The 14,179-nt window shown below is 41.0% G+C and overlaps 1 protein-coding gene across 1 annotated transcript; it reads right to left on the reverse strand.

Moving 5' to 3' along the window:
• Positions 1–2,557: 2,557 nt before the first annotated feature.
• zgc:109986 (uncharacterized protein LOC553566 homolog) lies at positions 2,558–13,836 on the reverse strand. Its single transcript, XM_060933096.1, has 8 exons — positions 13,571–13,836; positions 10,821–10,942; positions 10,598–10,736; positions 10,382–10,503; positions 6,027–6,137; positions 5,845–5,951; positions 5,476–5,575; positions 2,558–3,377 (listed from the first exon to the last, which is right to left on the reverse strand). Exons 1-8 carry the CDS (start codon positions 13,665–13,667, stop codon positions 3,261–3,263), a joined length of 915 nt encoding a protein of 304 aa, XP_060789079.1. The 5' UTR covers positions 13,668–13,836; the 3' UTR covers positions 2,558–3,260.
• Between the last annotated feature and the right edge of the window lie 343 nt (positions 13,837–14,179).

The following is a 14,179-nucleotide window of genomic DNA, read 5'->3' on the forward strand; positions in this document are numbered from 1 at the left end:
CCGAGACGCCGGGATTAGTGCTTCATCCTTTGTGTACCGGGACAGCTTCAACAGCGTCGCAATTAACATCAGCTTGACTGGAAAGTCATACAGTAGCTAACATGTTAGCCTGATTTTAGCGTCTCTTTGGAGTCAATTAATAAGTTAAATATTTCATTTGTTCAGCATATTTTATGTCATGAAACAAGTTTTTTTTTAAAAAACGATGAGTATTATGAGCTTTGTCTATACAATATTTCTTCAAATCAAAACAAGTGTCAGTGATCAACATCTTTATTGACGTTAATGAACCAGTAAATAAGAATTGGAAAAATAAGAAGTAAGAAAAAAAAAAGTGACTAATACGTTATGTTACCAATAGTATGTAGACACCTGACCATCATGCACACCCATGTGTTTCTTTCCTAAACCGTTGGTCCAAAGTTGGAAACATCTATCCATCCATCATCTGTAGCCACTTCTGAGCCATTCCACCGAATCGGTGCCATTTCCGTCCCTAGAAAATTATATGTATAAATCCACATAAAAATGTACTTTAAAATACATTTCCTTATTATGCAAAATGTCCTGCACATTGATCTGATTTCAAATTTAAGATATATAATTGTAAGGATTAATAAAAACTACCTAAAACACTGAAAAGTAGCATGTGTTACCTGTCCCCGCACTCTAACTTTATACTTAACTATGAAATATTATAATTAAAATCCTTCAGAAACAGTATTTCTTTTGCACTGTTGTGTGACTCCATATCCTGTCCATGGTTTAAATTTTTTTTTCATAAGAAATCCACAATATCTTAGTTAAAATACACATTTTAGTCGTGTCCCTGGGTTTTCACTCAGTCCTGTTACCCAAACATATTACCCCAGCTGACAAATTTGGAACATTCCATAAATCACATGCTCAACAGGAAGTTACATCAGTTGTGTCTTCTGAAGGCCATGGGAAGACCAAAAGTTAGTTCTCCCATTTACTTTTCTGTATATTTGATGATTTTTTAACTTTGACTGATAAGGTCAATGTCAACATACTGTCCTGTTACTTAAATTATTTCTTAGATGATATTTGTTTATTTAAAAAATACAGATTTTTGGTAAATCACTAGAATGTGCTAAGTGTGGTCATGCTATTACCGATGATGCCATGTGGCTTAATTCCATGTATTAGCTAATCCTAGGCTAAAAACTCAGTCCTGTTACTTTCAGAGTTTTGGTAACAGGACTGAAAAAATGCAGCCATCTTTGACTTCCAAACCTTGTAACGTAGCCTGAGGTTGACCAATACACATTTTGAATAGTTAAATATGTGTGTTATTATAATCAGTGTTGAAAAGATATAACAAATTAAGTTTAATTTGGGAGTGGTACAACAAGCAAATGGCACCCATTCAGTGGCATGTCCCTTATCCTGTTCAGACAAGTTGGAGCCTAGCCCAGCTGACTATGGGCGAGAGGGGCAGGGTGTACCCTGGACAAGTCGCCAGGTCATCGCAGGGCTGACACATAGAGACAAACAACCATTCACACTCACAATCACACCTACGGTCAATTTAGAGCCACCAGTTAGCCTAACCTGCATGTCTTTGGACTGGGGGGGAAACCAGAGCACCCGGAGAAAACCCACGCAGACACGGGAAGAACATGCAAACTCCACAGAGAAAGGCCCTCGTCGGCCGCTGGGCTTGAACCCAGGACCTTCTTGCTGTGAGGCGACAGTGCTAACCACTACACCACCGTGCCGCTCTTGGAAGCATACAGTTGTATAGAATGTCTATGTTTGCTTTCGCATTACAATTTGCTTCACTGGAACTAACCTGTTCTAGCCTGACAGTGCCCCTCTACACAAAGTGAAGTCCACGAAGACATGGGTGGCCAAAGTTGGAGTGGAAGAATATATATGGCCTGCAAAGATCTCTGATCTCTACCCAACTGAAGACCTTTTAGGGGAACCGAAACACAGACTGCATCCCAGGTCTCCTCACCCAGCATTTGTGCCTGACCTCATTAATGTTCTTGTTGCTGAATGGGCAATTGCTCACAACCATGCTCCATAATCTAGTTGAAAGTCTTCCCAGAAGATTGGAAGTTATTATAACAGCAAAGGGGGGCTAAATACAGAATGGGATGTTCAAAAATATATGGGTGTGCTGATCAGGTGTCCACAAACTTATTGATGTACAGTGTATGTACTATGGTCAGTAAATCCAAAACATGTACCAAATTTTGGTACAAAATGAGTACAGTGAGTAATCCTGATGGACAGCATGGTGGTGCAGTAGACAGTCTTGACCAGGGGTGTTCAAATTGATCCATAAAGGGCCGTGTGGCTGCAGGTTTTCATTCCAGCCATGCAGCAGCACCCTGATTTGGCTTATTCAATCAACTGACACACCCACCCTTTAATCAAGGGTGGGTGTGGCTGCAAGTATTTGACTGTGTGAAGACAGTTCAGTTGATTGAATGAGCCAAGTCAGGTGTGCTGCTGCATGGCTGGAATGAAAACCTGCAGCCACACGGCCCTTTATGGATCAATTTGAACACCCCTGGTCATGACTATAGTAGATTGCCACCGGGTGTGAATGTGTGCGTGCTTGGATCTCTGGAATGGACTGGCACCTCATCCAGGATGTATTCATATCCCATTCCCAGTGTTCCTGGGATATGCTCAAGATCCACCATGACCCTGACTTCAATAAAGTGTTTATTGAAGACAAAAGAATAAATGCTGCATGAATAAATGTCACAATTTGCTCAAAGTAGACAACTGCTTTCCTTCCAAAATCTGCTAGTTAAGAAAAAAGATAAGTTTATGTTTCTCCATTATCTGTTCATTCATTCATGAATTAATTCTTTCACACCTACGAGTTCATCGTACAGGGAATCTTGTTTTTATCTGTGTGTATGACAACAAATGCTCTGACTTGAATTGACTAGGGCAATTTTGTGTAGCCAATCAATTTACTTGCATTTTTGGGAATCGGGAGGAAACAAGAGAACATGCACAGAAAATTTACACGGACTATAACCTTAACTCGGGCCCAAACCTGGGATTGTGGAGTTATGAGGCAGCACCGCTAACCCCTGCACTGCCACCATTATCTGTGCAAAGCTCATCAGCTAGATTACCGTGTACAGATCTTTTTAAAACTGATTTCATTACATGTAAATCTACTATGAATAGTCCTTGGTAAAAATCCATTGACCAAAAATATACTCCTATAGAGAAGTTTTATTCAGTTGTTGTTCTGTGTGTTTAGGTCAAAGTACTGTGTAGAGATGGATTTGCTTGAGGGAATCTGGGTCTGTATCATTTTGTAGATAAGAACAGTAATCAAGAGGTACTTCTTGCACCCAGTGGCCAATTGCTGGTGCTCCCTGAAACAGAAAAGGAAAATGTCATTCACCTTCGTTTTATTAGGATTCAGTCAAAAAGTGTATCTTCAGTTATAATATTTAGGTGTTTTGATCAAATTTTTGGTGCATTCATAATTCACTGTTAATAACATATAGCTACAAAATGCAACTCAAATTACAAATAAAAAGCCAAAAGCTGCAGTGTCCTTAAATCCTTTAAAGGTTTTGTTGGGCCATAGGTACAGTGGTGCTTGAAAGTTTGTGAACCCTTTCGAATTTTCTATATTTCTGCATAAATATGACCTAAAACAACATCAGATTTTCACACAAGTCCTAAAGTAGATAAAGTGAACCCAGTTAAATAAATGAGACAAAAATATTATACTTGGTCATTTATTGATTGAGGAAAATGATCCAATATTACATATCTGTTAGTGGCAAAAGTATGTGAACCTCTAGGATTAGCAGTTAATTTGAAGGTGAAATTAGAGTCAGGTGTTTTCAATCAATGGGATGACAATCAGGTGTGAGTGAGCACCCTGTTTTATTTAAAGAACAGGGATCTATCAAAGTCTGATCTTTACAACACGTGTTTGTGGAAGTGTATCATGGCATGAACAAAGGAGATTTCTGAGGACCTCAGAAAAAGCATTGTTGATGCTCATCAGGCTGGAAAAGGTTACAAAACCATCTCTAAAGAGTTTGGACTCCATCAATCCACAGTCAGACAGATTGTGTACAAATGGAGGAAATTCAAGACCATTGCTACCCTCCCCAGGAGTGGTCGACCAACAAAGGTCACTCCAAGAGCAAGGTGTGTAATAGTCAGTGAGGTCACAAAGGACCCCAGGGTAACTTCTAAGCAACTGAAGGCCTCTCTCACATTGGCGAATGTTAATTTTCATGAGTCCACCATCAGGAGAACACTGAACAACAATGGTGTGCATGGCAGGGTTGCAAGGAGAAGGCCACTGCTCTCCAAAAAGAACATTGCTACTTGTCTACAGTTTGCTAAAGATCACATGGACAAGCCAGAAGGCTATTGGAAAAATGTTTTGTGGACGGATGAGACCAAAATAGAACTTTTTGGTTTAAATGAGAAGTGTCATGTTTGGAGAAAGGAAACCACTACATTCCAGCATAAGAACCTTATCCCATCTATGAAACATGGTGGTGGTAGTATTATGGTTTGGGCCTGTTTTGCTGCATCTGGGCCAGGACAGCTTGCCATCATTGATAGAACAATGAATTCTGAATTATACCAGCAAATTCTAAAGGAAAATGTCAGGACATCTGTCCATGAACTGAATCTCAAGAGAAGGTGACTCATGCAGCAATACAACGTCCCTAAGCACACAAGTCGTTCTACCAAAGAATGGTTAAAGAAGAATAAAGTTAATGTTTTGGAATGGCCAAGTCAAAGTCCTGACCTTAATCCAATCAAAATGTTGTGGAAGGACCTGAAGCGAGCAGTTCATGTGAGGAAACCCACCAACATCCCAGAGTTGAAACTGTTCTGTATGGAGGAATGGGCTAAAATTCCTCCAAGCCGGTGTACAGGACTGATCAACAGTTACTGGAAACGTTTCGTTGCAGTTATTGCTGCACAAGGGGGTCACACCAGATACATACTTTTGCCACTCACTGATATGTAATATTGGATCATTTTCCTCAATAAATAAATGATCAAGTATAATATTTTTGTCTCATTTGTTTAACTGGGTTCTCTTTATCTACTTTTAGGACTTGTGTGAAAATCTGATGTTGTTTTAGGTCATATTTATGCAGAAATATAGAAAATTCTAAATGGTTCACAAACTTTCAAAGCACCACAAAACCTTTAAAGGATTTAAGGACACTGCAGCTTTTGATCTGTAATTTGAGTTGATTTTCATAGCTATATGTTATTAACAGTGAATTATGAATGCACCAAATATTTGTTCAAAACACCACTTGAAAATAAAGCTCATATCTTTACATGTGCAACATGTAAAGAAAAAAATATATATATATTTATTTATCTTTACTGGACTGTAGGTCACATAGGAAAAAATACAATTTCTAGTGGTGTTTATGGAGAATGTTGACAATAAATATGGCAATGTGCCATGTTACTCACATTTGTTTCTTGCAGTGACATGAGAGCTTCTTGAATGCTTGGAACAGTAACCAACAATGCACCTTTCTTTCGGAAATTTTGGCTAATGAACTGCCATGCTCTGCAGAAAAGAAAAAAAAAAAAGACATACTGTCATTCTATAGACAGTCTTAAAAATAGTACCAAGATAAACATATGTGCATTCTGAATAGGCACAAAATCAGGTCCTTTGTCCAGGTTCATCTTGTGTTTAGCATTTACAATTATCCCTTGCTTATCATGCAAACAGCCCTTGAAAATTGTACTGTTGTATTTATTTACTGTACATACCATATTTGTTAAAACATCATAAACAGGCCTGCCCAGAGCTTTAATAACAATGTGACTTACCTGACTTGGTCTTTGGGCTCCATGAAGTACTCAAACACATTGTTCATTATTAACACATCTGCATTTTGCAACAGCATTGCCTGAGAGCATATATCTGCATGAATCACCTGTGGAAAGCACAGAAATAATAATCAGGACATATCAACTGTAGCACTGACAAAACTACAATTTGATTCTGGTACCTGAATTCGGTCACTGAAGCCGTACTTCTCCATGGTCATTTTCTGAAGCTTGACAAACTCTTCACATATTTCTACCCCAATGAGTTGCGCTGCTGCACTGTAGAGGTAGCCCTACTGAGAAAGTGGTTTATGGTTTAGACATCAGAGAAGCAAGTGAAATTGTTTATCTAAAACCAGAGATGGCATAAGTATAGACAGGCAATTGTATAAAATATAAATGGTGCAGGGTGTATTATGCCTGTATTATCAAAGTCCCACTCCTCAGGCAAAAGAGTCAGTTGCCTTGTTGATAAAGACTCTGGCAATAAATTCTGGCCTATCAGATTCTTACAGTGACATATGAACAGATCTAGGACGCTTTGCTCCATTTGTAATGAAGGAATGCTCATAAGCAGTATCCACTGTAACCTAAAAAAAATACTGATTTTGGTCAAATTTTCAACAGCGTTTTCAAATCTGCATTCGAATCTCCAGACCCTGTACTCTGACCACAAATCCCCAATAACCTGGGACATGCGAAGAAAACAATTTCACTGTGCTGTAATGTATATGTAACAAATAATGGCTTCTTCTTCTAAATTTCATTCAAGTAGATAGCTTTGTATGACTGAAATATCTGGCCAGGAGCATTGCCAAGATGGCTGGCGAGTGGACAGGCTTTAAAAGAAAGACTTCCAAATTATTTCAAGTGGACAGTAAAACAGTCACAATGAATTAGTCCGGTGTTTCTCAATCTATGGGCCGTGGACCGGTACCGGTCCGTAAGAAGATTACCATTGGTCTGCAAGCCTGCCTCTGCACTAGTAGTCAGTATTATAATTTCAAACTACTGGTCACTGTCAAATTCTATGTGGGCGCTGTGTGAGACGGCTGCCTCTCCAGTAGCTCTGTAGTTTTTAGCTCTTTAAACCTCTTTTTTTTTCCACCTTTTTTTACTTTTCTCTTAATTTCCCTGAGGGAACCCGCCCAAAGAGATCAATAAAGTTTTATCTAATCTAATCAGATTATGTAGAAGAGCGATTGGCTGGCTCTGCTCTCAGTGCTTTTGTCACTGTGTGCCACGTAGCGTAAGTCCCCCCCCCCCTCCCTTCTGAATGAATGAAGGCTTTATTTCAAACATGTCAAAGCAGTACAAAACAGAAGAGGAAAAAACAAACGAACAAATAAAAACACTTAATTCAATTAAAAACAATGGAAACAATATTAACTTATGTTTGAAAAGGAGTAGGAAGAAGCATTAGCTTATTTAATCCTACCCCCTTTCCAATTAATTAATAATACTATTTACTTCCTGTGTGTGTGTGTGTGTGTGTGTGTGTGTATAGAACACAAGTAATTAAACATATTTGCCTGTACCAACAAAATAGAAAATAAACAAAATAAGCAAAGTAAATAAAAATATGTGCAAAAAACCCTAGTGCTCGTCCCACCCTTCTTCCTCCCTGTACCTAGTGAATACCATGTGTTTGTACCGCTGTTTGAATATACTCATGCTTGGACATTCTAGAATGTTAAGTGTTCCCGCCTGCACGAGGTTGTACACTTGCACTTATTCATTCATTCTGTCCCAAGTCCAGTCATTCACGCACACATGCTTTATGAGAGCAATATCATGGCATGTTCAAAGCAAGCTACTCTTGACTCTTTCTTTGGAAAGCGCCCATCTGACAGTACAAATACACAACATGAGCCAGAGGCAAAAAAATATCGCCCATTCACTCGCAATTACGACCCTTCATACATACAATTCGGCTTTATTTCAAGTGACTGGTTTCGGGGGACAACTATCTGTGTTATCTGCCAAACCATGCTAAGCAACGAAGCTATGAAGCCATCCAAATTACGCCGGCATTTGGAAACTAAACATTCGCATCTCAAATCAGAGGATTTTTTCAGAAGAAAACGTGATGAATTGGCCACCCAAACTAAAGTATTGAAAAGTAATTTGACCGAGAATGAAAAGCTAACAAAGGCATCATACATGATTTCACACCACATTTCCAAATGTCAGGCACCCTTCACAAATGGGGAGAAGCAAATTATGCCTTCAATTGTTACTGCTTGTAGTGAGCTGTTGGGTCCGGCTGCTGCAGCCAAAGTAAAAGAGATTCATCTGTCAAATGACACGGTCTGTCGTCGAATTGACAATATGGCGGCAGACATCGAAATGCAAATTTTAGAAAGGGCGAAGTCATCTGACTGGTTTGCCATTCAATTGGATGAGACCACGGATCTCTCTGTCTTGGCTATGCTTCTGGTCTACATCAGATATGCTCATGAGGGCCAGTTTCATGAGGATTTTTTGTTTTGTAAGGTGCTTCCAGGGACCACAACCGCTGGAGAAATATTCCGTATGCTTGATGGGTACATCTCTGGGCATGGGTTGATATGGGGGCATTGCGTCGGTGTCTGCACAGATGGGGCAGCGGCTATGACCGGCAGGCACAACGGAGTTGTTGCTCAGGTAAAAGCCGTTTCACCATCAGTGCAGGCAACGCACTGTGTTATTCTTCGAGAGGTACTTGCCTCTAAACGCCTGTCCACAGAGCTTCATGAAGTTTTAAATCAAGTGGTCAATATAGTGAACTTCATTAAGGCCAATCCGACAAATTCCCGTCTGTTTACAGCTCTGTGTGATGAGATGGTGCAGATCATGTTCATCTGCTCTTGCACTCTGAGGTTCGCTGGCTGTCACGGGGTAAAGTGGTGAACAGAGTGTAGGAGTTGAGGCATGAGGTTGAGGCATTCTTGACAAATAAACAATCCAATCTTGCCGATCACCTGCGAGATCAGTCTTGGCTTATAAAGGTAGCTTATCTTTCTGACATCCTGGACCATTTCAATATGCTAAACCTGTCGATCCAAGGCCAAGCGTGTGACATTTTTCAAGCCAATGATAAAATCATGGCTTTCAAAAAGAAGCTCTCAGTCTGGACCAACAGAGTTAACAGAGGTGCGTTTGACATGTTTGACTGTCTGTCGTCTCTGGCTGATGAAGGTGTGGATTTGGGGCAGGTGCCGGCAGTGATCGCGCAACACCTTACCGAAACACTGCGTTATTTTGATTCATACTTCCCCTCAAAATCCCATCTCATGGAAAAGCAATGGGTAAGAGATCCGTTCACCAACCCAGAAACAAGCGCTCTGCCACCTGTGGTGCAGGATAAACTTCTGGAGCTTTCGTGCGATGCTGGTCTGCAGTCGAGATTTGGTTGACTTTCTCTGTCTGAATTCTGGCTGTCAAATACCGAAACAGGCTCAACTCAGAAAACATGCTCCGAGTGGCCTTGTCACCCTGTCTTCCTCATTTCGACCTGTTAGTGGCGAGAAACCAGGCACATCCTTCGCATTAGAATGCTGACTTTTCTTTTACCAAATCTCTGTGGGTGACTGGGCCTGTCATTTGAGGTTAAAAGTCAGCACGTAGCCTACGTTCAGTTCTCCCTTCTTCATACTGGGACTGTGTAATCAGTCAGTATTAGGGCTACAGTGGGTCTTTAGGTTTCTCGGTTTGAGGTCCCATGTTTATGGTAGACCTTTTTATAAGTGTGTGTATGTTATTGAAGCACTGTTTGGCAGTGCTTCAAGTTCAAAGGTGTAGTTAAAAAAAAAATCTAAAACAAAAGTAAAAAAAAATATCTTGGTTTAATGCTTCTTATGCAAATGGTAATAATAGGTTATTAATAATAATAATAATAATAATCAAATTATTGGGCCTACATATCAGTATATTTATGTAATTTGGCAATAATCTCAAAGCCAAAACACTTCTGTTAGTTTCCCTTGTTTAATAATAGTTTAGGCCTAAGCAATAATAATAATAATAATAATAATAATAATATTATTATTATTATTAGATATATAATATAAATATATTATATAGATAGATATATTATTAGATAGATAATAATCTATCTGTGGAGGCGCACACGATGTGTGTGTGTGTGTGTGGGGGGGGGGTTCAGGGGGGCGCACAGAGGCGTAGGCCTATGCAGGGCCTTGCAGGCCTAACATTACTGAGCCCCAGAGCAAAGAAGTTTGAGAAACCCTGAATTAGTCAACAATTATACCCAGTCAGTCAACTGCTTGTATCTATGACTTAATAATTTACCTTTATTCACTTTGCAGAAACGAAAGTGACTTACATTTATATTGAGACTGGACACACTCCAAACATATAGCAGAGCGGTTGAAAGTTAAGGGCCTTGTGAAAGATTCCCAAGTCTCTTTGGCATTTTTGGAATTTAAATTAATATTTACTGCTAACCACTGAGCAAATAGTGACTATTGCCTCTCTGCACTGATTCAATAAAATATTGTGACACTCAGGACCATTTGTTCAAAAAGTACCTTACCCCATAGAGCACTGCTCCGAGCCTGGAACCCACATCCACTACCACCTTTCCTGCCAGGTCTGGGAGAACATGAAGAAACAGGAACTGGAGCTCCGAGATTGCGAAGGAATGCGAGATGAATTCTGCAGGACATCACAAGTACAACATTTAGAAACTTGCATGGACTTTAAAAACAAACAAACAAATCTCGTCCAGCTAAGAAGTGGCTAAAATTACCCATAGGAGCTGTTCTATGTGATCCGCAACTGAGACAGAAGTTGCGGCTCATCTTGCCCTCTTCACAGAGATGATCTACAGTTTCCTCATCATACAAAAATGCATCCACATGTACAGTAGGTTTGGTGTTTTCCTGAGTCTGCAGGGCAAAGTGAACTTTAGGAGGTGCCAAGTATGAGGCTAAAATAATGATAACCTAAAACACAACAAGGAAATTACAAACCTTCTGAATGGCCATGGTCTCTGAAGGAAACATAGCCTCCAAGGGAAGACAATACCTCAGATCATCTGCAATACTTTGGAGTATAACTCTCTGATTGTCAACCAAGTAATTATCAAGCTCATCTGAAAGATTACACAAAGAATATAACCAAATAAAAAATAACTGGCTACAAACATCCGAAATACATGCAACTTTAATGAATGCCAAAAAATCCCAAGGATTCTACCAAATATGGTGATATCAGTAACTAAAGGTCCTGGAGGGTCCTCAGACAGAGTGTTTTGGTAAACTGGGATGTATGGATGCGGTCAGTCCCCCACTCGCTTGCTCACTCGAGTTTGTTGACGGTGTACTGGCTGGCTGCTTTATGTCCCGGGGCTCCCTCATGCCTGTGTTACCTTCTGGCTCTCCCCTTTTAGTTATGCTGTCATAGTTAGTTTTTGCCAGAGTCCCTGCTTGTACTCAGCGCAAAATGTATACTGTTCCTACTTATTCAGGTGACATTGGGCATACCTAACAACCTGCATGTTCTCTCTCTTGCCCCCCCCCAATCTGTCCCTCTGAGTTACACGTCAATCCTGAGATCGAGGTGCTGACCTCTTCTGCTCCTCGGACCTGCCTGATCCATCCTGATGCCCTATGTCTGGTTGGAGTCTCATCACATTGCTCCTGTGGAGGACGGCCCCATATGTCAAGTCAAGTTTGTTTGTAGAGCGCTTTTAACAATAGACATTGTCCCAAAGCAGCTTTACAGAATCTGAATGACTCAAGACATGAGCCAATTTTATCCCTACTCTATCCCCAATGAACAAGCCCGTAGCGACAGTGGCAAGGAAAAACTCCCCCAGACGACACGAGGAAGAAACCTCGAGAGGAACCAGACCCAAAAGGGAACCAATCCTCACCTGGCCAACAACAGACAACATGACTATAACATTAACAGTTTTAACATGAAGTCAGTTTCGTTGACGTTATAAACTCTTCATTAATGGAAACTGGAGTGCAAAACTGTTCATGACAACTGCAGTCCTAAAGTTAGCAAGTCAACTGTAGTCCTCAGCCACAAAAGCATTACTCTAAGTGTTCAGAGTGTCTTCCAAGTGTGTCTTTCAACTGTCCATATGGGGCCATCCTCAACAGGAGCAATGTGATGAGACTCCAACCAGACATAGGGCATCAGGATGTATCAGGCAGGTCCGAGGAGCAGAAGAGGTCAGCACCTCAATCTCAGGATTGACATGTAACTCAGAGGGACAGATTGGGGGGGGGGGAGAACACACAGGTTGTTAGGTATGCCCAATGTCACCTGAATAAGTAGGAACAGTATACATATTGCGCTGAGTACAAGCAGGGACTCTGGCAAAACTAACCATGACAGCATAACTAAAATGGGAGAGCCGGAAGGTAACACAGGCATGAGGGAGCCCTGGGACATAAAGCAGCAGCCACTACACCGTCAACAAACTCAACTGAGCAAGCGAGTGGGGGACTGACAACATCCATATGGACAGTTGGAAGATGCTCTGGACGCTTACAGTAATGCTTTTATGGCTGAGGACTACAGTTGACTTGCTAACTTTAGGACTGCAGTTGTCATGAACAGTTTTGCACTCAAGTTTCCATCAAGAAGAAATGCACACTTAAAGCACAGTGAAATCCATCCTCTGCATTTAACCCATCTGAAGCAGTGAACACATGCACACACTCAGAGCAGTGGGCAGCCACACCAGAGCGCCCAGGCAGCGGTCAGGTACCTTGCTCAAGGGCACCTCGGCCCAAGGCTGCCCCACGTCAACCTAACTACATGTCTTTGGATTGTGGGGGAAACCGGAGCACCCGGAGGAAACCCACGCAGACACGGGGGAGAACATGCAAACTCCACACAGACAGGCCCTCGCTGGCCACTGGGTTCGAACCCGGAACCTTCTTGCTGTGAGGCGACCGTGCTAATCACTACACCACTGTGCCGCCCAAATGAAGAGTTTATAACATCAACGAAACTGACTTCATGTTAAAACCGTTAATGTTATAGTCATGTTGTCTGTTGTTGCCCAAATGAGGATGGGTTCCCTTTTGAGTCTGGTTCCTCTCTAGGTTTCTTCCTCATGTCGAATGAGTGTGTTTTTCCTTGCCACTGTTGCCACAGGCTTGCTCATTGGGGATAGATTAGGGATAAGATTAGCTCATTCAAATTCTGTAAAGCTGCTTTGCAACAATTAAAATAAACAATAAACGGGTGGCACGGTGGTGTAGTGGTTAGCACAGTCGCCTCACAGCAAGAAGGTTCCGGGTTCGCAGCCGGCGAGGGCCTTTCTGTGTGGAGTTTGCATGTTCTCCCCGTGTCTGCGTGGGTTTCCTCCGGGTGCTCCGGTTTCCCCCACAGTCCAAAGACATGTAGTTAGGTTGACGTGGGGCAGCCTTGGGCTGAGGTGCCCTTGAGCAAGGTACCTGACCCCTGACTGCTCCCTGGGCGCTGTAGTGTGGCTGCCCGCCCACTGCTCTGAGTGTGTTCACTGCTTCAGATGGGTTAAATGCAGAGGGTGAATTTCACTGTGCTTGAAGTGTGCATGTGACAAATAAAGGTTTCTTCTTCTTCTAAAAGCGCTATACAAATAATCTTGACTTGACTAAAGGTAAATTAAAAACTTAAACCCAAAATTATACATCTGATAATTCAACACTCAGTTAATTCGTTTGATAAACATATTGAATTTAATCATATATTCTTAGTTGGAACATAAATGAATCACCTGAATGCTTCATCCAACTGATCAGTTTTGCAAGACCCTGAGAGTCTGTTCTGCTCAATATTTGTAGAATATTATTCTTAGCGTCGCTGAAATTCATTTCCAATCACGATGATCTGATCTCGGTGGTGAAATCCAAACCCAAAGGAGCACTTTGAGAAACACATGTAAAACGAGGTACTTCACAACAGGGAGGAGCCATGGCTGGGCTTGTTTTGGTTGGTTTTATTTTTAAGGTGCTTATTGACCTGCAATTTAGCCTTGTGAACACATTGGTCTTACAGTAAACTACATTTAGCAATATAAATATCCTAGAACGAGTTCTTATGATGAGTAATTATATAGTATAAACTTGTGAATATTAAACTGGTAATAAAGCCATCCTGTGTTAGGGCCACCTTAAAAACATGCGCGGCGCGTGCTGACTATTCCCAACATCATTTCCATAGTTTTAACAAGCGAAACAATTTCTAAATAAATAAACGAACAAAAGAGGCAGAAAGAAAAAAACCCCAAAATGAATATATCAGTGGAATACTGTGTATAAATATTAATAACTACGAGATAAGTAGGTGTTTACTCCACTAAACCGTCACTGTTATTTTATGCTGA

The sequence above is a fragment of the Neoarius graeffei genome, chromosome 11 (genome assembly GCF_027579695.1).
Source record: "Neoarius graeffei isolate fNeoGra1 chromosome 11, fNeoGra1.pri, whole genome shotgun sequence".
Lineage (NCBI taxonomy): Eukaryota > Metazoa > Chordata > Actinopteri > Siluriformes > Ariidae > Neoarius > Neoarius graeffei.

What these genes read in the sequence shown, in the direction of transcription:
- zgc:109986 (XM_060933096.1), bottom strand. Translation starts at nt 13,667, where the DNA reads ATGAATTTCAGCGACGCTAAGAATAATATTCTACAAATATTGAGCAGA. An exon ending in TCGGAGCAGTGCTCTATGGG is followed by an intron (nt 6,138 to 10,381) that starts GTAAGGTACTTT and finishes CTTTCTCAGTAG; the next exon opens with GGCTACCTCTACAGTGCAGC. An exon ending in TGTCACTGCAAGAAACAAAT is followed by an intron (nt 3,378 to 5,475) that starts GTGAGTAACATG and finishes TTTCTGTTTCAG; the next exon opens with GGAGCACCAGCAATTGGCCA.